Here is a 25,700-nt window from a genome sequence, read left to right on the forward strand (position 1 = left end):
AAAAAAACCATAATTTACTGCACGGCTGTTGAATTAGGTGGGTTGTACTTAATTCAAAAACCGTGAATTTAATGCAAATATATTTTGTATTATAAAACAAAATTACAGCCCCCAAAAGTATGCTGTACTAATTTGGTGTAACTAATTTCGCAATTTCTTCTCCCATTTTTTTTACTGCTCCCACGTCGTTGAGAAGAGAATATGGAAAGCGTTGGAATGTTAAATTTTGATCCCATGGGAAACAGCTCCCATGGGAATGTTCAGAATAGGGCTGATTAAATACGATCGGGCATGTTCTGGCATTCACCTCTGCACCTCACTTGTATCAAACACACCTAAAGCTGCTCTGCAACACACTTTACACCTAGTTGGGGTGTATTCTTCACACTGTAATTTTGATTGCGAGAGCTGAGTGAATTCTTATTTTTTAAAGAAACTGATTGAAATTTTCTACAAAAAACTGCATAGGACTAAAATTTAATGTGTTTTTTATTAGCATTTAAAAAAAATATTTATTTTTCTTAACAAAATATCATTTAAAAATTTTTTTCTTAAAGTACCAAATTCAACATGCACGCGCTCTTTTGTAGAAGTTCGTTTCTTTGTTTACGTCTGTTTCGTAAACAATCAAAAGAACAATGCCTACATACACACACGCATGTGTATTCGTTGATGCGCCATCACAGACTCTTATTTGTTCATTGTTAATGATAGAGTTTGAAAGCTGTAATAAGGCTTTCCAAAGTTCTTTCGTGAAATATGAAAGCTCTTTTCACGTGAAATACGGAACAACAATTGCTTTCACAGGTGTGATGTGAAATGGATATACGGTGAATTTCAGTACATGCCCGGATGTGTTTTATCCCTGCTTTTGTAAAAAATTCTATTCGTCTCGTTTTTTAGTCACATTCATTCTTGGTAGCCGAGTCATATAAAGGCTGAGCTTTATATGCTTGTTTTATTACATAAAAAAATATTGCTACGGAAACAGTGGACATTTTTATTTAGTATATATATTATCAAACGCAGATTCGGGATGGATTTAGGTTTTTATTAAATATTTTATTCAGACAAATGACGCCATGACAATTTCTGCTTTCTTATTTTATATAATTTTAGTGTGTTTTTGGGAAATAAAATCATATATAATGAAACAGTACTTCTTTCACTACATTTTTTTTGTTTTTCATAAAAAGCCTCGTTAATACTGTTTCATCTTGAATTCATTTTAGTTATTTTAAACTGTTGAATATATGTTTTGTTTTTTTTTTTATTTAGAGATGTTCTGTCAGTAGAATTGGTGGAATATATTTCAAGCATTTGAATAATATATGTATGTGCATGAGATTTATTATTGTATTTCTTTGTTTGTTTTTTTTTTTTTTTTTTTTTTTTTTTTTTTAATTTAACAATAACAAAATGATTGCAACTAAAAAAGCAGCTACATCCAGTTTTGAAAACTAATAAATGTACATTTTTACGACGAAGGTGGGTGGTGAAAATGTGTCTATTAATAAAACAAGTTGGTTTAGATTTGTTTCGCCAAGTATGTTTATATTTTCACAATTGTGTTGTTTTTGTTGATACTGTTGTTTCCGTTTTATTCTCGAGATAAGTTATGCATATCGAACATGTAACTATAGTAAATACAAGTTTGAATTTCAATACAATTTCGAGATTATATATAATTGGGGTTGGATAAAAAGAAAAGGTAAATACAATTATAAACAAATTCAAAATAAAAATTAAAGGTACATAATTCGCATAATTGAAAAAAAAAAATGTTTTGCATCGTGGGGTAGTCCTAAAAGAAATAAAACAAATTTGTATTCACTTAGTTGTTGAGCACGTTTTGCAAAGTCTAAACTTCTACATGAAACGGACGTCATTGCATGCCTCAGGCTGACTGACTGGCTGTTGTTGGCTGTGGGGTTTCAGTAATTGGAGGTGGTGGTTGAAAAATTGTTATTAAAAGTAAGAAAGAAAAACACACATATAAAGTACTGTCGATTGGTTGGTTGCATGGATGGTTTTACAATATATCATAATTTGTTGCATACACATGGTTTTTGTTTTCTTTCTTGTTATTTAATTATTAGCTCTTTATAAGTAATGTAAATATAACTCGCCTTAATTAAAAAAAAGCCCTACGGTTTAAAGTACAAATTAATATTAACTTAAAATTTCTACTTGAACTTGATTTTAAAGAGACACATTTTCATTAAGATTTATTTTCTTTTTTTCCATTTTGTATAAAATCATAATTCTAATAATGATTGTATGTGTGTATTTATATAGAAGTAATAATAAAAAATAATAATCCAGCAAGCGAAAACTTAAATTGTGTTGTTTACAATTACAATTAAAAGGCGTACACATAACATTCGATTTGAGTTCTACTCAATACTTACAAAATAAGAGAAATAGATCTAAAAACAAGCTTGCCGATTGTTTCCGATTTCTTCTTTAGTAAATGTCGAGAGTGGCTTTGTGTTCCAAAAACTTCGGTCTACTAATAGAATCGGCAAGCTTTTTCTTCTTTTGGACTCACGAACCGATTACGCCTAAAGAAAAAATGTGAGAATTTTGCACTTTCTAGCAATTGCGTTTGCCATATTTTTGTTTTGTTTTTTGTTTAAACGTAATTTTAGTTGGTAATCTATATTAAATAGAGATGAATCACAAGATTCTTAAATTGTTTGTTTTCTTTTTCGAAATTAAATTATAATCAATAAATATATATTTATGTATAGGTTGTGTGTGTGTATTTTATCTGCATTAATTGAAGTAAATTGTAGCTCTTAAACAATATATATATTATTTTAATTTTCATCTCCTTACACAAGGGAGCACACAAATCAGCCAATGCCAAAAATATATGTTCCCTATATCTCCTATCCATGATTAATTGTAATTACTATTGGCTTAACGACATTCCCAAACCTTAACCGTTGTATCTACGCTACCCGAAATGACATATGGATGTGTTTTGTGGAAATCTAAAAAACGACAGTGAAAAAGAGAAGGAGAAAATGTATTAAATAAACATTAATTCAATTTGTGACAAACACACACACATACCAACTGAAGTGCAGAAATGTTGATGCGCGGTAAGAGTTTTCGTGCATCGTTTGTTGCGTAAATCCCAAATTCTTATGGTTTTGTCATCACTGGCTGATATTAAATATTTACCGCCAGGATGGAAAGCCAATTCACGCACCCAATTGTCATGTCCAGTGAGTACAAATAAGCATATTCCAACACTCACGTCCCAGACCTGGAATTAAAAATAAAAATAGTGGTAAATTTAATTTCTCATTTCTTATGGTCAAAAACAAAATTTTCTAAAATTTGAATATAAAGCCTATATTTTATATTAATTTGATTAGCTTATTACTGTATATAATATTGATTGTAAATTAATAAAAAGTACAACTGTGACAACATACTATAAAAACGGTATCAGAATGGTTGCGTTAAGCTTTGTTTTATGTCACGTGTTGACAGGGCAATAGAAATGCTGAGTTTTGATCTGAGTTCATTTAGCTTAGGCTTCAATACTTAAAGATGGCCGGTTTCTCCAAACAGAACCGGTGAAGAGCGTTGTCTTCCGTTGTCTTCTTGAAATGTGGATTGGTCTTGTAGAAGCTACTAAAAGTTTTAACTTTGCCGCCGATCTTACCGACAAAATTTGTAATTATCGAAATTACATATAAGCAAATGAATCTTCGAATCATGAAATCATAATATATGTATAATACTGTTTTCATAGTATTTTCCACGATTATTTATACATAATTTTTACATGCGTCAAACCAATTGTCGAAACACTTTTTCCACTCCGATTGAGACACCTCCAATAGATGGGTTTTGAACGATTCAACAGCATCTTCTGGTGACGAAAAATAGTTGACCACGCATTGTATTCTTGACGTGTGGGAATATAAGGAAGTCATTGGATGAAAATCGGATGACCCATCAATTACCATGTACCCATGTGTGAGAGCTCGCATTGTCATGGTGCAAAATTCGTCTTCTCCTGTTCGGTTTTAGAAGATATCAGGCAAACAAATCTACATTACTTGAGCGGAATTGTCGACACATGGTCAGTTTTACCGAAGAAACAGGCGAACATTTGCTTCGAAGTGCTTCTTCCATGAACAACTTTCGTTGGATTGCTTCGTCTTCCAAGATCGGTCGGGTCCATTATTTCGGGTTCATACGCATAGATCCATGATTCATCACCTGTGACGATCTTATAAACACCTTTAGAAGCCCGAATGTTTTTTGCATCAATTGATAAGATATGTTTTAAGCGATTGCCAAATTGTGCTGGATCCAACCAGGTGTTCATGCAATATCGCTGGTGAAAGTAATGTCCCAGGATGTCTCTATCTGACGTTATGTCACATGCTGATCTTGAATTACACAGTGCAACATTTTTAAAGTAATCTTTTGCAAACAATTTGAGCTGAGGATTTTTTGAAAGTACAGACCCAAACTGCAAAAACTCTAATTGGGTTTTCTTGTGTCAGATCCAGCTTGGATTTTATGGCCCCATCTAAACATGGTTAAATATTGACTTTTTAAAGCAATTCTGGCCTATATCTCTGAAACTAATGTAAAACTTCATCTGACCTCTGAAGCAAATTTGTAGATAAGGACAAGAGTAAAATATTTGTAGAAATAATGAACTCAAAAAACATTTTCATTTATTGCCTCAAATTTTATAAAATATAGAAAATTTCCATAATTTGTATACATTAATCACCATATCTCCAAAACCGTGATTTTTTCATAATGTTTTCTATTGGAAAAATATTCGCTGGAATGTAATACACAACTCTTAAGAACATGCTATTGTTGTAAAATACCTCTATCACGTTGTTTTCAGTATATTTTTCAACGACCATTTAAAAAATACAGCGTACGTAAAAATACTTTATGGAATGTTTCCAATGGTTTCGTTTCGTATTTTCCATAGGAACAATACAAAACGAAACATAACCCACGTTGACCGAACTCATTATTTTGTTTCGTTTTGTTTACATTCGTGAGTGCGAACAAAACGAATAGCGAAAAGTTCTCAATTCCACAACAACAGATAGAAAACGAAAAAGTTCAAAACACATGAACGATTGATTCGTTTGGTGGTTGAAAACATAAACCGTAATACTCGTTTACTGTTTATAACTCTGTTCCTTTACGTTCAAGAATCTTCAAGTTTTACCACTTTTTACTTTAAAAGCGTTCCTTTACTTCTGAGACCATACAATTCATATGGGAGCACTTTACAACTTTTACTACTTTTGCCGGTTTTACCATTTTCAAAAGTAAAGGAACAGACCATATATAACCTGGTACCTTTTTCGTACATCTGGCAACCCTCCTGATTTAATTATTCTGAAGGTAATATTTATTTAAGTTGATGGCAATCCATCCTAGTGAACTAAAGAAACTCATAAAACGTCTTAGTTTTCAGATATTCCAGGTTTAAAATCTATAGAGGACCCTGTTTACATGTAATATTACCTGGTACTCCCTTGGTCCATATGGTAACCCTCCTAGTACGGATATTCGATGCCTAATATTGTTTATACTTGTTAGTAGTTACTCCCTGTTAAAAATAAAATTCATAAATTGTCCTGATTTTCAAGTATTTACCGAAAATATCGGGGTATATTGCAACCTCCATTACATTTCGAAAACATTTATTTGACAACTTGCATTACATGTAGTTATTGGTTTTCGTTATTTTTTGTTGGACTACGTGGGTTAATTTTATCTATACATCCTATCTTGTCTTAAATAAGTCGTCCAACTAATTTTTGCAAAAAACCCGACATTTTTATCACAATTATCATTAATTTTTTCATAAATTAATACAGAAAAATGTTAGTTTTCTTGGTTCGAAAACAATTACTTGACAAACTGTATGTTCCAAGTATGTTGATGTTAGCGCTTACAGGGTTGTTAAGCAGTCAAATGTGTGTGTGACTGAGTGTGGCATTGATCATTTCGCACAGCAAATGTTTACCAAAAATTCGGTGGTGAATGAAACAACACGACAATGCATAGCCGAAGTACATTTGCATGGAAAAGTTTGTGATTGTGTTTTGAGAGCGAAACGATTCAGAGAAACTGAAAAGTTTGTGACATTGTGTGATTGGTACAGGAATCGTTTTGTTTGTTTGAGTTCATTGAATAAATATGTCAATAATGTGGTGAAATCCGAAATGCGAGAATAAACTCTTGGTGTGAACTGTGTTTGAAATGCGTGTTGTAAAAGTGTTGTATGATGCAAAATACCGCTGAAACAACATGAAGTAAGCATTTTAGAGTTTCAGAATGTTCTGAGAAATTTATTTGGAAGATTTTTGCAAGATGTTACTTGGTTCAACTCCCAATAGTATAGCTGATACTGACCAAAATTTCAGCAATTATGTAAAATTTTCTATATTTTACTGATTTTGATGCCCTAGATGGAGTTTTTCTTATGTGGTCTGTTCAAAAGATAAGATCTACTAGCTTTTTGAGATAAAGGCCTGATAAATGCAAAAAACTGTAGTTTTAGCCCGGTTTAGATGAGGCCATAAAATCTGAACTGGATCTGACAGGACAAAACCCTACTAGGGTTTTTGTAGTCTCAATATTTACTTTCAAAAAATGCATACTAGAAGTTGTTTGCATTTTCAGTGTTGCATAGTGTTATCAACGGTCGTTATGGACGACCTTCGTCTTTGAGCGAGCGTCAACTAGTTTTCCAAAGTGCTATAGGATGGGGCTTGATCACCATACAAAGACTTTATTTCATCTATGCACTATTGAACTGATAATACAGGCTGTGAAACACACACAGTTGTGAAAAAGGATCGGGCGAAAATGTTGACATGTAAATTCCATTTTTTTCTAGTAGCCCTCGTAGAACATTCCTAAAATCATGAGACATAGTAAGCAAACTTGGCAGTACTGATGAGTCTTTTTCCTACCGTGTATCCCCTCATGACAGTCAGCAGTGACTCCATTGTATTTTGGAATTGTCGCAATCATCAGGGTGTCATTGAGCGTGTTTTTTTTTTATTAAATAATGAAAAATTGAAGAAAAGCTGCCTCGACAAATAAGTCATTTTGGCGCAATCAAAAAATGATCCTATCGACGTCAACTAACGTAATTTTTGACTTGGAGTTAGAAGCAGAACCTTATAACACTTTTTTAAAATGTAAATAATTCGAAACATTTTATTTGTAATTTGCAAAATTTCATTTGTAATTCGAAACATCTCGATTGCAATTTGAGAATTCCATTTGTAATTCGAATTACTTCATTTATAATTCGGATTATTAAATTTGAGTTGAATGTTAACTTACGCGTATGGTTTTGTCCCTTGATCCAGATGCTAAGAATGGACCTTGATGATGGCCCTTTTTGTTATCTGCTCCTGCAGCCTCATTTATTGCAGAAGAAGCAGCCTCTGGTGCCCAAGCAATGCACTCAACTGTGTGATCATGGTCGCGCAACTCAACCTATTGATAAATATGCAATTCTTTAGTCTTCATTCAATGGTAAATTGTCTGCATTAAAACTTACTTTGCAGTCTTTTGAATTTATCGACCAAACACGTACTGTGTGATCAATTGAGCATGATGCAAACAAATTACCTTCCATGTGTACACGTACCATACGGACCCATTCTCTGTGACCAACAAATGTTTTGACACAATATCTGTATTGGGACAAAATCAAAAGTATTTCAAATATTCATATATGAAAAAAAGCACATTGAACTCACCCTGTGGCAACTTCCCACATTTTAATAGTTCTGTCACGTGACGCTGAAAGCACGTAATCACCAGCTGGCACAAAAGCTACAGATGATACATTGTGATCATGTCCATGCATTGTTTTGACACATTCATAACTTTGCTGGAAATCCCATAGTTTGATAGACAAGTCAGCACTGCATGATGCTGTACGAAGAAAGAAAGTAAAACAAATTATGCATTAAAAATGGAACGGAAAAGATTACTCTGTTAACATACCTAGTAATTTTCCTTGTGCATCAAATGCTATGTCCTGCACAGAATTTGTGTGACCTTTGAGACTGCGCTCATATTCTCCAGTTTCAAAATCCCATATTTTTATTACAGCATCTTCAGATGCGGATACCATTAGACTGAAGATTGGATGAAATATTACCTAAAAAGTAAATGTCATTTTTGTAAATCATTGTAATACAATTTATTCGGGGTAGATGGACCTACTCGTGTTATGCTGGCACGATGTCCTGATAATGAAAACTTTTCAGGTGGTCTGGGAATCCATTCTCCAGGCTTACGATCAACTTTTGTTGGAGCACCCTCTATAACTTCTTTTTGAGTTTCTGCAAGTTTAGCCTCAAGATCCAATACCTTCTTTTGTAGACGTATAACAGAAGTCCACTTCTTTTCTAGCAAACCGCCAAATTTCTTTTCTGTTTCACCACTGAGATCGGCTTCTTTGCGGAAAGCTTCCAATGATTCTGAATATCCATTACTGCCCAAATAGTCGGCAATCGCTTGGTTACTAAAAATGTTTACAAAATAATACAAATTTAGTAGTGTATGCAAGAGACATTATTAATAACTTACAGCTCCTCGCGCTGCCGTTGCGACAACACCATTTTCATGCTGTTCTCAATTAAACTAGGCTTTGTGTTGTTCCTCACTGATAAATGTCACTATTGTAGAATTGCCAAATAATTCTTTGATAATAATATATACTCCTTAGTGCGCAGCACTTTTGAGATATCTGAAATAAGATCGATACAAAAATAATTAAAAAAAAAATTAAGTACATATTATCGATGATGGGAAACCATCCAAACGATAACTTTCTTAATATTATTTCTTAGTTTTTGGTACTTCGAAATATAACTTTATTTGAATTGGATGTTTTGGGAAATTGGGCTTATACATAAATGTAACGAATGAACAGGGTCCTGAAGTTGGCAACCATTGCTTTGATAATTTTATTAGTCTATGATAACATCGACGGAACATATCTGTGGGAAACCACTTGATAGGGTTTTCTATTCTGTGCTGTTCTGCACTCATGGACGGCTTCCGATTTGATTTGACCATATTCAGCAGACTCCTCATACCATAGCCGTTTTTGTCGAGCTATGTACTTTTCGGTAGATGGATGCTATAATCTCTAATCACATGTAGGGTAAGTGTTCCAATAGTCGGCACTTTAAGGATTTGTCCAACTTCAATCATTCACCATTCCGACTAAATTTTTCCAATTGCTATCAACTAAAGCTTATTTGTTTCGAAATTTTGTTTACTTTAAGATGAGAAAAATGCGAATTTAGCGAAATAGTACTTTTTTCCTAGTAGTCGGCACCATTTCCCAATAGTCGGCATGAAATGTTCCAGTAGTCGGCATATCGCATTTTAGTAAAAAAATGCTATAAGTTGATCATTTCTTTTATATTAAACAATAAAAACGCACTTTTACTTTGTTTTTTACTTTGTTAACATTTGGAAATCAGTAAAAATTTTCTTTTTTTGGTGTTTAGAACATGAACATAATTATTTGAAAGGCAATAGTTTTTTTTTGAATTTTTTGTTCACATTTCTATTAATTTTGCATAAAAAAGTAAGAAAATTTAAAAATGTTGCTGAAATAAATTAGTTATTGTCTATAGTCGGTAACTGTAACCTAATTGTCTGTATGCCACAAACGGACGCACTTCAAACTAGGCCTAATATGGGCTAAAATCGCATAAATACTCATTTTTATAGAAGTTATTTTTATTAATTAGACTTTAAAGTATTTATTTAAGTTATTTTTACAATTTCGAGCTAAAAATAATTGACAACGCGCAATTTTGTCAATCCATGCCGACTTCTGGCAAACTTTACATTTTCTTGTCCCTAAAATCGCCATCAGCTAAAATGGCAGAATTAAAACAATTTTTTTAATAATTTCTTTTTTTAATGTGTTCTTTTGAATATTTTCTACCATCACAACAAAATTTTATTGAAAGTTTTCTCATTTTAATACAATTACAGTCATTTTTATGTTGACGTCTCCACTAATTTTTTCTTAAGAGACATGCATTTTCGGTTGTGGTGAAAAACGCTCACCAACAAAAAGGTTAAATTCCGATATAATAAATGGTCTTAGTTCAATGAAATTTTACACAAAGTTAGCTGAGAGTATTGTTGAAGCTTTTCTATTATTATTTTCACATTTTGTTACAGTAATTTTGAGTTCAAATACGTAAGACGCCGACTACGGGTACATGCCGGAGTAAGGAGCATTTACCCTATCAGGTAGTTATGATCAGTATATGGATCAAGTCCCCGCAATACACCGCACATTTTTAGCTGTCCAGCCGAACCTACTTTTGTCCCTTCTGTTTTATAGTTGGACACACACACGCTGTGCCACTGTTAAGAACATTAAAGTTGATTTAATGGTTTTAATTTACTGTGATTATCACAAATTCAATTTTTAGACAATTTTTAATGGCGATTTAAAAACTAGAAAATATAAGACCTATCAAAAGATTAAACCAATAGATTTGCACTCTTCTTTCCACGCCCTTTGAATGTAAAAAAAGTACTACAGCTTGCAAGCACTCCATAAGCAGCTCAAAATACAATGCTTAACCTTCGGCCTTTGGGACTCAGGCAGCACGTAGTGCTCTAAGGCCGCATGAACAGATTCTTTGGCGCTACAGTACCTATGGACATAAATGTATTCTTAAAGAATTAGGATCAGACCCTCATGGGAAACTTAGCGACTATATATCACCAGTCTTGAGATTTGAAGATGTAGATGTCATTATCCCTAGAAGAGATGAGATATAGTCCAAGCAGAAATCTTGCCGATCAGGAAAGCTACAGAATAGAAAAAAGTCCGGATCTTTGATTCGATGACTATTTTTGTGGATTGTCAAGCGGCTCTGAAAGCCATCAAATTCTTTACATAAAATTAAAAATCAATTTTGAAAAGTGTGCTATGGCGCAATTTGCATTTTTAGTGGAACAGTATCCCATAAATAAAATTCAGTCCACATTTGTCGAATTTGCGGGTTGACCTTGTATTAGGCAGAGCCACTTTAAGTAAATAACACAATTTCTTAAGGAAATTTAAATTCGAACGTCAAACTCATAGGAAAAACGTTAGTTGTCCTTCCTAACATTATTTTCCTAAATAAACCTGCACAAAAAATTAAAATTTTATCTCCCCTTCCAGAGTTAACGGGGCTGAAACCCCATATGGACCAAGAATCAAAGATAATGACCCATAAAGGCTCCCAATATATCGCAAATATCAATAATATTTGTCATTGTGAAGAAAATGCGCTAAACTACTATAAAAAATAAGAAAACATCAAAAATCAGTCGAAAAAAGTTAATATTTTTATGATTTTAGAACAAAAAATGGGGGTCCTGTAAAGAATATTACACTTTGTAGATCCCTTGCTCCAATAAACGAGTAAATAATTGATTGTTATCAACTCCAACAGATCTTAGGTTTTATTTAAGGACAGCCTAAACAATTTATGGGTGCAGAAATCACGAATCTTAAACATGGTAACATACATTTTGAGGTTTATGAAGTTTACTACTTTTTATACGTTTTCTACGGGTATATGACGTTTTCGACGTTTACAACTTTCTGAGCGTCGAAAACTTAAAAAATCATCATACAGACCATCTCTGGTCAAGATCCATTTGGCCAAACTCTAAAATTAGGGTAATGACAGTAGTCATTACCGGGCACTGTTACAATAGAGCCAGCACTATCTATCCTGGTAGAAATTTTTAAGGCCAGTTTACTGTTATCGCACATACCTGGTCTGTGGAAGGAGGTAAAGGTGACCTACATCCCCAAGGCGGGGAAACCAAGTCACACACCACCAAAGCCTACAGACCAATTAGTCTTTCTTCCTTTCTTTTAAAAACGCTAGAAAGGTTACTGGATCTTGAAATTAGAACACAACAAAATCTCAATAACATCAGCAAATCAGAACGTGCCTATATACTAAAGGCAGATCAGTGTGGACTGCCCTGCATGAGGTGGTCGGGCACGTTGAGAAAGATTTGGAAAACTCAGGCTTCACTCTGGCGGCCTTTCTCGATAAAGAGAGGACCTTCAATAATGTGAAGCTTGGATCAATCCACAATGCTCTCAGCAACACAGATATTTCCTCTATCCTTGTGGAATGGATTAATGAGATGCTGAAAAGTAGAATCATCAACTCATGCATAGGAGAAAGTTCTGTGAGGAAATCTGTTAACAGAGGCACTCGGCAGGGAGGATTTCTCTCACCTCTGCTATGGCTTCTGGTAATAAATGAGAAATACTTGTGTGTTTCGACCGGCTGAAGACCAAGGTGGTTGCCTATGCTGATGATGTGGTTGTGCTGATAAGTGGCAAATTCTTGCCAACCCTGTCTGAGCTCATGCAAAGAGCTCTGGTACAACTTGCAAGCTGGGCCCAGAACAGCGGTCTGGGAGTAAACCCAGAAAAAGCAAAGCTTGTACTTACTATTCAGTCCAGTCCTGGACGGAATGTCCGAATGTCCTAAAACTAATTAATAGTCGACTTGAGTTAGGTGACAATGGTTGCGTAAGCGATTATATGCCTACCTCATTCAAGTTTGACTCCTTAACAGTAATCTTCCCAAGCAGGGACGCATGGGCTGAGTGCATATCTCTTCTGGACGGTCTGGCAATATACACAGACGGGTCCAAGATGGAATAAGGTACTGGCGCTGGCGTCTACTGTGAGAATCCACTAATTAAAAACTCAAACAAGCTCAACAATAATTGTAGTGTTTTTCAGGCGGAGATTCTTGCCATCAGGAAAGCAGCTGAATTGGTGAAAGGACTTGAAGGCATTCTTACCAGGACCGGCGACTATATATGTCGATAGTCAGGCGGCCCTCAAGGCTCTCAAGTCATGGACCATAAATTCAAGAGCTATTCTTGATTGCAGGATGTACACGATATCGTAAGCTATGTTGGGTTCTGGGTCACAGCAACATTATGGGAAACGAGGTAGCAGATGAACTACACATTTTTCAGATGTAATTCGAATTATTTTAATTGTAATTCGAGAATTCTATTTGTAATTCGTAACATTTCATTTGTAATTCGAGAATTCCATTTGTAGTTCGAATTATTTCATTTGCAATTCGAATTATTCCATTTGTAATTCGAAATATACCATTTGTAATTCGAATTATTCCATTTGCACTTTGAATTATTCCATTTGTAATTCGAATTATTTCATTTGTAATTCGAATTATTCCATTTGTAATTCGAATTATTCCGTTTGTAATTCGAATGATTTCATATAAAATTTCAAAAAAAAAAAAAATAATAATTAATAATAATAATAATTTGGCCTGTTTTTGAGGCAAAAATTAATAGCGGTGTACTTATGGGCTTTTTACACATTTTTAATGCTATATATGGGTGCCACCGTGGTGCAATGGTATGCACACCCGCCTTGCACGCTGAAGGTCGTGGTTTCGATTCCCCGGCCAAGCAACATCTAACAATTTTCAACGGTGGCAAAATACCCCTCAGTAATGTTGGCGACATTTCCTGAGTATTTCAGCCATGTAAAACTTCTCTACAAGTGGTGTCTTAAGACACGCCGTTCGGACTCGGCGATAAACAGTAGGTCCCATATCATTGAGCTAATATGAATCGGGGTGCACTCATTGATATGAGAGAAGTCTCCCTTCTCCCGTCTGGGATGTTTGTGGAACAATTATATATATGCAAAAGTAAGCTAAAATAAAGAATCTTCTTCTTTATTTGCCAACCCGTATTCGGGTGTTAGCGATCATACAATTATGTGTTACATTGTTAACAATTCAATATGCATGTATATGTATATATGATTTATTATATTATAGAGAGGTTCCTATTCTTTGCGGCATTCAGGAGGTTTCTTTCGTCTTGTAGACCCGTCCATTCTTGGATGTTTCTTATCCATGATGTTTCTTTTCTGCCTCTCGGTCTTCTTTCCTCTATATTTGTTTGAATAATGGCTTGGAGCAGCTTATATTTTTCATTACGCATTACATGTCCTAAGTAGGATGTTTTTCGGCTTTTTATATTGCGTATAACTTCTCGTTCGACATTCATCCGTCGTAGCACTTCTTCATTTGAAATGCGGTCTGTCCAGCGAATTTTTAGGATACGGCGATAAATCCACATTTCAAAAGAATTAATTCGTTTTTTGTCTGCTAGCTTTAGCGTCCAGGTTTCGTCAGAGAATAATAATACTGAAAATATGTAGCATCTGACAAAACGTATTTTTGTTGATAGACTTATATCATGGCTGGTCAGCGTTCTCTTATATTTAGAAAATGCGTTTCTCGCTGCTTCAATTCGACATTTGATTTCGCTTGACATATCCCATTGTTCGTTTATCTGTACTCCTAGATATTTGTATGTTATAAATAAAGAATAACACAGTAGAATTCGGATATAGCGCAAATCGGTTATAAGAAACTACGTTTATAACGAACACAGTTTTGTGTTCCCAAAGATTTTTTCTTAATAATTGTACACACATTAAACTTCTTAAAATGACCACGAACAAAAATTGTCACACCGCGAGTAGAATTTCTTACAATTTGTCAGGATTCACAGGCCCGCTTTAACGACAAGCGACGAATTTAAGCACTGTTTTAAATATTTTAATATATAATATTTAAAAGTAAGCTTTAATAAGAATATTACAGACGAACACGGTTTTAACGAACGGCGGATATAACGAACAGATTTTGTTGTTCCTACCCCCTATTCTTATTTTACCTATTTTATTCATTCCAACCCAATGAACGCGGTTAAAACCATAAAAAGGTTATAATGAACTGAAATATTGATCCGCCAAAATTTTTTTATAAACATAAAATTAAAAAAAATATATATTTTTTCTGCAAGGAGGGCACCTTAAAAAAAGTGATATAACTCAAAAAAAAACGCAAAAAATCGCACCTTGGTATATTATGTAGTTGATTCAGAACCCTTTTCTGAAGATATTCCCGGTGTCAGAGTTTCAGACAAAGTTGGACATATTTGTAAAAGTCTATAACAAAAAACTATAATTTTGTTTCCTTAGGTTGTATCCTATATGAAGTTTTTTTCCGCTGTAACAAACATTTTAAAGAACATTATTTCTTAAAACAGAGAGTACATACCGCCACCATTCCACTGAATATCATATCTATGTATTTTATTAGTACCAAACTCATACAAAATTGCGTTTAAATTCTGCTCTGAGTTTTGGAATTTTTATTTTGTTTTTGAAATGTTGATTTTAGTAGTCCTTAGTAGTCTTTCATTCTGTCAGTGTGTTTTTATGCTATGTTTTATTTATTTTATTTTTTTGTTTCTTTTTTTTACCTTAATAACTTTTAAATTAATATTTTTATTTTATCAATTTAATTGAGTAATACTTTTAATTCTTTTCCATGTGCAAAATTGTATTATACATAATTTTATTGTTAGGGTTGATGCTCAAATTCCGCAATTTTATTGTCTTTTTATATGTAATGTTGTGAGCTATTGCTGCTAGAGTTGTGCCAAAGGAACTATCTCGTTCACTTCGCAGTTCCAATGGCCCACATTTTTTCTTTGAACAAACTGCGTATACTTAACATCACACGTTATATTTCATGATGTTACTCATACGTTTTGGAACTAGATTACCCAACTCTAATTGCTGCTCGGAAACCGAGTAGTTTCTTAGCCGGATTGTGTTTTATCCATTATATTCCTATACTTTCACTAGTTCTGATGTAATTAGTGGAAAGTAGTTGTGTATTTGAAGTTTTTATATGTTTTTTTTTATTGTGCCTATGTGGAGCATCTCTCCGATTAACGTTTTGTTACTGTTAAGTTAAATATCCTTTTGTTTTGTCAATTTCTTTAATGTGGTCTTCGGACTTGGAATTGGGAAGAATAAATAAATAAATTAAATTAGCTTCGAATTATACCGCGAGTTTTCAATATTTTTGAAAACAAATTGTAAATCCATATAATTTGACATGTTCTTTCTTCGAATCAAATTAGAATAGAAAACTCGCATTATTAAAAGTGCAAAAATCGACTTTTTGCCTAAAAACCTGTCCAAATTACCTATAGTGCGGTGGTACCCAAGGTTAGCGACTCCATATATACGCAGAGCAGGGAATTGCTCAATCTCTTGAGGGAAAGTGCGTTCCTTAATCCAACTGTCGGATGAAGGTATGGACTCCACGGTTGTCAGACGAACAAGGGTTGTCCACCCCGGTGGTTCCAAGGAGCACTAACCCGGATGAGCAGGGAGTAACTCCCTCAAAGGATGAAATGTCGGGCGGTACCAACAGACCTGTTCTTTCCAGCAGGACGCCTTGGTGGATGATTTTTACACAGTGCTTATATCAGGAAATTTTATTGCATTTTTAATTGAACTAATATGTTCACAGTTTCTTGTATTTCAATCCCAATGACATATGATCTTACTAACGAAAATCTTCGTGGTTCACACTATAGTACATTTATAAATGTGTTCTATACCAATTATAAAATATTTAGCAGATTTAAAATGTACACACAATTTAAGTATTTCGTAACTAGGCCTTGGGATCGATTAGGAAATAAAAACATTTTTATCAACAATTAGCTGCCATATATTTTCTTGTAAGATGTTAATTCGTGTATATTTAGTAGTTACATGTTCATATTTTTTTTTTTCAAAAAAAGTAACAAAATACAAAGGTTTGTAAGTATTAGAATTGTATGCAAGCGATGGCATCTTTCCTTTCGTAAACATGTGCTCGCTTTTTTTTTTGAGAATGTTTTGTTATTTTGTTTGAATTCAAGCTTAGCTTTTTTAATGAATGGCCAATAAAAGTACATCAAGTTTGGAGGAGGAAGAGGGGAGAATCGATTTTCTTTGCCTCAGCAGTATAATTATTCATTTGAATTATAACGGCATGATGAACAAAACAAAAACACACAACTGTCACCGCATTGGATTGGCTTTATGTTTCTCTTGTCTTGTGTTGTTTTTTTACCTTTTTTATGATTTATACCATTGTCTTTGAAAACTTATTAAGTGGTGAATCAAACTATAGAAACGACAGGTGCTGATGTCACATAGATATTTTTACACGGGTTTCAATAAGACACAAACCGAATTTCAATAAAATTGATTACTGGATATTGCTGACGAGTTATTTAGGCATTCCGAACTAAGCAAAGATTGATATGAAAAAATTGACCAGAAAACAACATTTTAATTCCTGTTTTGCAAAAAATATTTACTGGTGTTTTAATCTCTGAGCTCAGCTGACAAACGTCGACGATTAATGAATGAGTCATAACTAAAAATCTCCAAAATGTTGTCAGAGAGCACAATTATACAGTCATGACAGCGCAATTCTAGTAGCCCAGCAGAACCTGGTTTGTTGTTGTTCTCACAGCACAGTTCTCTTATGTTAGCCCTACTCTCATAACACTATAAACAACAACAATGAAATCAACTAAATAAAGGAACAAACAACTAAACAACCAACCAGTTAGTATACTACTGACTTTATTGCCCAAACATAATGAAAAAAAAAAAAACAAATGGAAAAATGCCACCAGCAAATGTGGCTAGCAAAACAAAAAACCAACGTAATCTATATTTAAAAAACAAAGTAAGATTAGATTAAAAAGAAAACTTGTCCAAGTATTTCTAGCTTTTGATTTAAAGCAAATCTGTGAGAAACACTAATAAAACTACGTTCTAACTTTTGACACAATAACAAATTGCACAGATAGTATGGTGGGTGGGTGGTTGAATCTCCGCTATGCAAACTTAGGTATCGGATTTTAATGTTAATACCCTGTCTGTCCCAGGGTTTTCTCGTAGATTCTCCAACTCAATAATCGATTTTAAAAACGGATCATAAGCATGAACATATGTATACCGACGATAAAAAATGTGACGTCGCCAAATGCGACAAAAACTTTTTGTAGGAGGGTGGTTAAAAGACATGCGCATTATAGAAAATAAAGATATACATTATTTATAGGACTTCCTTTTAGTTTCCTTTTGCTATTTTATGCCTCAACTTTTGCTTTACATAAAACACAACAACAATTGAACAGAATAACAATTTGAATTTATTTTTGGTTCGGTTTGCAATTAATGTAAACTTGTCATTGTAAGCCACGATAAACACAGAGTGGGCGTATTATTTAAATTATATCATTTATTACTAGTTTATTATACATACGAATGTACATAAGTAGCGAGGAGGGGTACCTGGGAAACAGGAGAGTGGATTTTTGGTGCAGGTTAAGTTTGCATTAATCATAAAAATTTCTTAAGGGAATAATTAAGATGAAGGAGGTTGTTGTTTGATGTATAATCAATGCGGCTTTGTACACTAATACACTAGATTGAACAAAGATGGGCTTAAACAAATATAACTTTTTCTGGAATTACAATGCCAGTACAATGTATCAACTATGCAAATCTATAAGGACTTTTTCAAAAAAGTTATTAGTTTTCAACTTTAATCTCATACAATCACTTTGGCGGTATTAATGTTCGCTTAATTCCCTCTTTTGGCAATTAGGGGAGCGTGTTTCGATCTGCTTATGAACACAAAAGTATGTTTACAACAACTGGACTGACACTTTACCTTATTAAATTTTATTCAAAATGAATTATTGGATTGCAATTCATCTATTTGTTTTGCATGACTTTGTGTTATCGTTGACGTTTAAAAAGCGGGTTTCATATAGGGTTTATGTTATTTCACTGTTTTGTGTATATTTTTTATATTTGTGTAAATATAAACTTGTTATAACTTCTTGAGATCTATTATTTTCATTTTAATGAAGGTTTGATGTGAACACACAATCACTGCGCACGAAACGATGAATTTACGCGATTGTTATAACAGAATAGACTTCCATTGACGATGTATAAACAATGACTAAAACAGAGAAATAAATACGAGAAAAAGAACACATACAAATTTCGCATTGCATTCAGTGGGTTCGTTGGTGGTGGCTGTAATGTTTATACACAGTGAGATCCACCTTGTTAATATTTTATCTTCGAAACTGCTTTTCTCGGTGGCGGTTACATTTAGACAGGACTTGTAATGATTCCTGGTAATTATTGCAAAGGAGGTTTGGACTTTCCTTCTGTTGGCAAAAATCGGTAACAAACCTTAAATTAAATGTCCGCCTTGCAAACTGAAAGACATGGTCTGAATCCCAGATAATACATCAGATTTTTCCTTTAGCAAAATTCAAGCCACATATTCTGATTATTTCATTTCTGCTATAAAAAAAAACTTCTCTATATGTGGTGTCATGCTATATTCGACACTCTCTTCGGAATAGTCGATAAAATTAGATCCAATATCTTTGAGCTACAAATAAAATTAATATATCAGCGAAGTCCCCCCTTGTTTCCTCGGACATTTAAGAGATCCTATCGCTGAATTTAGCACAAGTGAATCACATACAAGATAAGTCTAGCCAATCACATCTGATATGCCTGATGAACTAAATAACCACCTGGGATTTCCCTGGATATCACTTTTTCAATACAACTCCTTAGGTCATGATAGCTGAATTAATTCAATCAATTAAAAAATTTTATAAATAATCACCTTCTTCCCAATAAGACAACAATAAATAAAAATATCATATCGATTAAAAATGTGACGAAATATCCAAAAGCAACATATGCAGTTTACAGCGTTGTGATGGTTAGGTTACATCGTACTGAGGAAGGATCGCACCAGAAGTGGAGGCGGGGGTATTAGCTTTCCTATTGCACCAGTCTTTTCAATACAGACCCACCTAGCCAGGCTCTAATGACTAGACATCGGATTTTGCATATTTGCATATTTTTTATTAATAAAGATACGAAAATTCTGATTGGACCAAAATTCGTTTTGAAGAAAACTGAATGCAATGACAGGCTCATATTTTTTATTTTTTGCATATTTGCATATTTTGCATATGCACAAAATATGCAAAAAATATGCAAAATATGCAAAAAATATGCAAAATATGCAAAAAATATGCAAAATATGCAAAAAATATGCAAAATATGCAACTAATTTTTTTGACGAAAATCGTCAAATTAAATTTAGGAAGTCATCAAAAAGTGTTCTAAATTAAGTTTATTGTCGTTAAACGTCGATTTCTTAGCAGATTATTATGTTATTAATTATTATTCCGCCACAGAAATAAATCTGGACTAGAAGACTTAGAAAATTTCCTATAACCCAGCTTTCTTATTACATCATAAGTTGCTTTCTAATACAAATTTGTTCAAAAACTCAATCAGAAATGTTAAAATGAACGTATCCAAATATGTTGATAGTTTCTGCTCAGCCAAATTGTCTAACAGAATAACAAATTAGCTAGAAATTAAGACTAGGACAATATGGAATATTACATAAAATCTTACATATTTTACTAAAAACATATAACATATAAAAACATATACAGGGCAATCATGAATATTTCCCTCCGAATTTTCCGCACGGAAAATAATTTTAGAAAGTGAAACTCTTTTAAAATCAATATTTGTTAAAAGTTGAAAGCTACTAGATTCGCTTCATGATGGCATATTCTAGTCGAATCGACAAAAATATTCCCTTCTTGGGCATAAATATGGAAAAAAATTGTGAAATTTGGGAAAGGAAACAAATTATGCACGGAATTTTTATTCATGATTGCACTGATAACTATATTTTAATACCCTAAGGGTATTATGTCTTAGTGAATGAGTTTGCAACATGCAAAAGGAAACGAAATAGATCCAAAGTTCCTTTTGATGATCTGTATAGATTCGCACTTATCCATCTGGCCAGGTCTTTTTGAAAACAAAGTACAGGTCACATTTATAGACCAATTCGCATAAAAATTGGAGATTTTTTGGCCCTAGGGCAATCCCTGTTTATTTTGGTAAGAATCGATTCAGATTTGGATATTGCACCCATATATACAGTATAATCTCAATAATCCCTACACCACAGGTTTCGGCGGTGTCGGAATTATCAAATTGTCCGGATTAACGAATAGTAAAGAAAATAAATTATTTTCTATGATTAAATATCTCGTGGTAGTTATATAATACTCTACGTGCTCTAAGTGTTAAAAATAGTGAGATTTTTTCTATACGACAATCCGGACATTTTTATCAATTTTCCCAAATTACAGAAAACGCCAATCAGATTGTGAAAGTAGAGCTAGAAATATAACGTTTTTAAAGTATACATCAGGATGTAAGCAAAACAAGGGACAAGTGTGAAATTTCATTTTTTTGAAAATTAAGATTCCTTGAAATCTTTGCCATTTAGGTGTATAGTGACTTTGGCAACTTTAATGGCAATATTGCGGCGAATATTTTTCTTAATATAGTCGTATTTATTTATATCCTAGACAACAAGACTAATGTGTTATAAAAGATGTTATATCATTGTACGCGATAATTTTTTCTAAATGTTGCTGAAACAATTTTTACAGCAACTCCTCCATTAAACAACTGTCCAAATTCGAAACATTTGTAATAATTAGTTAAAATTATCGAGTATACGATCAGGTATAAGTTAATTAATTGTATATTTTCTTTTCGACTGTGTTATCAAAATTGTTTTCCTGTACCAGGAATGAAAGAACTATATTTTTTTAGCATTCCAAATGCTTTTCTAGCAGAAATATGTAAGTGGTTTTGTCATGTTAAATATAATTCCAAGGGTTTGACTTATTTTACCACTACCACGTTATTGTGTGGTTTTTCTGAGTGATGTCATTTTGCACTAATCATTTGGTGTTCTTCGCATCAATTTTAACTACATCCCACTTTAAATAAAACTTGTTGTTTTTAAAAATTTGAAAACAACAAACCCCGAGATTAAGCTGAAATTATTTTACAACAATAAAATAATACACATCTCAACAAAACTGCCAAAAGTGAATCTAAAAATAATGCATTACTTTTCGCCGAGGAGTGAACATTTCCCAATTCTGCATTAAGCGGTTGTATGCTTACAATATACATATAAAATTATGTATTTTTAGTGCATTAAACTAAAATCATGTCATCAATATTAAAGCGGCAGTTAGAGCATTTTTCCAAAAAGATTTTTGACCACAAATATAGGATTAAACACTATAAAAAATATTTAAATCTAATATGTGGATATTCAAAACGTATACTTCTAATTATAGTTATATTCCAGAACCTGGAATCGTAAATGGTACTTTAGTACTTTTTCCCATTTTGCGCTAAAAAACGAACCCTTTTTCCAAAAACTAGAAAAAATTGCGCTTTTATCTAAAGAAAAATAGCGAAGACTAACTCTAGCTCCTTTGTTTTTTTTTGCTAGATAATTTTGGCCGATTAGAAACTATCACCATATTTGGACATGCTGATTTTGACATTTCTGATTGAGTTTTTGAAATTTTTCCATTATCTATCTACATTTGTATAGGAAGCAAATTATGTTGTAATAGGAATGCTGGGTTATTTGACATTTTCTCACCTTGTGAAAACTGATTTAAGTCTTGTTAGTCTAGATTTATTGCTGTAGCGGAATATCTGGAGAGTCGCAATAACATAATAATCTGCAAAAACTATGTTAAACGTCAAAAAACTTAATTTAGAATGCTTTTTTGATGATTTTCTAAATTTAATTGATGATTTTTGTCAAAAAAAACACTTGCATATTTAGCATATTTTTTGCATATTTTGCATATTTTTTGCATATATTTTGCATATTTTTTGCATATATTTTGCATATTTTTTGCATATATTTTGCATATTTTTGATATGACCCCAAATATCGAAAAATTGACCCTCAAAACGCCTAGATCCAAAATTTGAGTCCAATCGGATAAGAAATAAAAAACATGCTAAAATCCGATGTCTACTAATGACCCACCCGTACATGGAAGGTATGAACGTATACATCCCGCTGTAGTCAAGATGATAGACATTATCAAGCTTTTGGAGGTTCATACCCGTCTGGTCTTGGGGGACTTTAATGCTCATCATGAGTTGAGGCATTCGGTCCTTGGAAACGACCAGAGGGGTATAGCCCTGGCTGAGCAAATTGATAGCTCTAGGTTTTGTACGGTCAATGAGGACGCCCCTACAGGAATTAGCGGAGTGTGTCACATTTCGTCAGACATCACAATCATTTCATCTGGTCTGACAAACGACGTCACATGGCAACCCGTCGTTTCTCTTGAATCAGACCATAATTATTTCCATCAGACCATCCGATTTCTTAACGGGGCACTTTCATCAATCATGGGAAAGCTAATTGGCTTAGTTTCGGAGAGTTCACTAATCACCACTTCAGAGATCTGCCCAACCCTTCTGAAAGCAGAAAGGACGTTCCGGGACATCATCACTCCAGCCGCACGCTATACACCTGTTAATCAAATACCCGAGTTAAAACAAACTTCCCAGCAGAGGCGACGGGACTAGCACATATATCTGCGAGAAGCAGAGATGAAGAACAAAATCCTCAAGTCCCAATCGGCAGCACTTGGGGTGCATATAACGCTATATGTCGGTCTGCAGTAAGCTATGCGACGCCAGTGTGGTCCGCGAATATAATTGCAACTCGATAGAAAAATATTGAAACCTGTCAGAATGCCGACCTGAAAACTGCAACATGGTGCCTCCCCATGTCTTCAATGAACCATCTACATGAGGATACAAAGATTCGTCTAGTACAGCAACACAATGGCAAGGGCCATACTAATATGGTGGATAGGACCCCTCACCTAGGCATGTCAAGAATGAGAGGTCCACCGTACAAAAGACAGTCCCTAGACCAGCAGGTGTGAATAGAATTCACACAGATGCAGTTGCCGTAAGCAACTACCGTGTGAATGGTCCTCGGAGTACATCCCTTCTTATCTGAGGAGCGTCAGCCGCCAACGCAAACCAGAGTGTTTTGGCTCAACTGCGCCCTGGTGGTGCAGCCGTATGAATATGCCCAGCATGCGGCACAGGCCCGTAAGACATTTCAACTGCATTGCCAAACCTATTCAACTAACTCCAGTAGCTTTGTGGTTACAACTCTCTTAGAACTGGAGATATACCCAGAGCCGGATTAAGAAGGGAAATTAACTTAAAGGTAAAACAACAACAAAATCCAAATTATGGAGGGAATAAACGAATTACCTCGATACGAATTATGGCGATTCCACTGTATATGATTGAGACCAATTTCGAAGGTGGTACAAAAACAACAGTGGTATCCAATATAATGTTTGCATTTCCATACTGCAACATTTCAATCATACATTCCAAAATGATGATATTTTACTCATTAGCAATTAATAATATGGAATCTCTTGGACGGATAGTAAGGTTAAAGAATGCAGAAAGCTGTATATTTATAAAAACGAAGATGACTTGAAAAATCGATGGCATTCAAAATCAAAACAAAAACAACCAAACAACTTTTAATGGTAAATGTCTCATGTTGCAGAGGGAGGGGATGATGTTGTTGTAGCAACTAACTACGGAAACATAGATGTCTAAATGGTTGCTTGCTTTTAGTTCATTTGTTAACATGATGGGTACATGGCATAGTGTACCCTTGTACGCAAACACACATACTCTCATGCATTCACCCAGTCTAGTGTATATACATATTTGCACAAACGGATCACATACATATATACAGAGACAGACCTACAGTCTATATAAACTTGACGCGAGGCGATGTGTCATCGTCGTTACGACAGAAAAAGGCAAAAAGTCGACTTTTATCAATATGAATGAGAGAGAAACAATAACAAATATAATTTATCAAGTACACTACTGATGATGGACATTTAAGCAAAAATCAAAATACATCCAAAACATTAATATCACAGTTTTTTTTTTTTAATTTTTGTTTTCGCAAAACATAGTTCAGGATCGCAACAAACGCAAACCAAGGGGGGCTGAATTGCTTAAACATTGGGACGTAATGAAGATACACCAACCACGGAGACAATTTTGCTCTTACAATCTTGCAACAAATCGCAACATAACACAATACGACCGACCCGTGTACACCAACTAAAGAAAGCAGTCAGAGCAGAGACACCAAAAACTGTTACGAACGGCCATCTTGGAAGAATAAACGAGAAAAAACGTAACGCAAAAAACCAAGTAAAATAGCCAAAAACTTGCATCAGTGCCAGGGTTAAATTACGCACAAAAGTTCACAACAAACTTTTTTCGATTGTCATAAATTTCTTGATTTCGGGTTACACATCTGTAGTGTATAATGTGTATAATTTTGGGGTAATCAAATAATCCACTTTTTTCTCTCGGCCTCCTTGCAAGTTCAGGTCTTCTTACATTATATACACACACACGTCAAATACTTTTCATTGGTTTTTTTCTTTTTAAACTATTTTCTTCACAAATTCCTGGCAAACTTTTGCAGAAACACGAAGAAATGTGAACATTGCACTCAATTCCTTTTTACTTACATGTTTATTAAAGAATTTGTACGTATAATATCGAAATAATTGTAATATCAATATTTCAGGCTGGGTATTTTTTCTGTTGGATTCGAGAGAACTAAGTCGATGATAACATGAAGGCTACGGCGTTTGAAAGACAGACGTGAACGGCGATGGCACATTTGCGAGAT

General features: G+C 33.9%; 1 protein-coding gene across 14 annotated transcripts; it reads right to left on the reverse strand.

The window, feature by feature from the left end:
* Positions 1–1,527: 1,527 nt before the first annotated feature.
* On the reverse strand, positions 1,528–25,700 carry Lis-1 (LisH and WD40 domain-containing Lis-1). 14 transcript variants are annotated; one of them, XM_073991090.1, is made up of 11 exons: positions 25,403–25,542; positions 15,222–15,487; positions 15,019–15,122; positions 8,629–8,788; positions 8,263–8,563; positions 8,041–8,197; positions 7,791–7,968; positions 7,589–7,724; positions 7,369–7,524; positions 3,082–3,277; positions 1,528–2,999 (listed from the first exon to the last, which is right to left on the reverse strand). In XM_073991090.1, exons 4-11 carry the CDS (start codon positions 8,664–8,666, stop codon positions 2,926–2,928), a joined length of 1,236 nt encoding a protein of 411 aa, XP_073847191.1. In that variant the 5' UTR covers positions 8,667–8,788; positions 15,019–15,122; positions 15,222–15,487; positions 25,403–25,542; the 3' UTR covers positions 1,528–2,925. The 14 variants fall into 14 exon arrangements, with proteins under 14 accessions (XP_073847191.1, XP_073847188.1, XP_073847183.1 ...); XM_073991087.1 differs by lacking the exons at positions 15,222–15,487; positions 25,403–25,542 and adding exons at positions 17,082–17,258; positions 17,803–17,930 and having other exon boundaries at positions 15,019–15,170; XM_073991082.1 differs by lacking the exons at positions 15,019–15,122; positions 15,222–15,487; positions 25,403–25,542 and adding exons at positions 17,082–17,258; positions 17,332–17,524; positions 17,583–17,811.

The sequence above is a fragment of the Musca autumnalis genome, unplaced genomic scaffold (genome assembly GCF_047663935.1).
Source record: "Musca autumnalis isolate F117 unplaced genomic scaffold, ASM4766393v1 scaffold_5, whole genome shotgun sequence".
In the NCBI taxonomy this organism is placed as follows: Eukaryota; Metazoa; Arthropoda; class Insecta; order Diptera; family Muscidae; genus Musca; species Musca autumnalis.

Coding starts and splice junctions, on each gene's coding strand:
- Lis-1 (XM_073991078.1), bottom strand. CDS start 8,666: ATGAAAATGGTGTTGTCGCAACGGCAGCGCGAGGAGCT. Junction 8,564..8,628: donor CAACGGCAGCGCGAGGAGCT/GTAAGTTATTAA, acceptor AAACATTTTTAG/TAACCAAGCGATTGCCGACT. Junction 8,198..8,262: donor ATCGTGCCAGCATAACACGA/GTAGGTCCATCT, acceptor TTTACTTTTTAG/GTAATATTTCATCCAATCTT.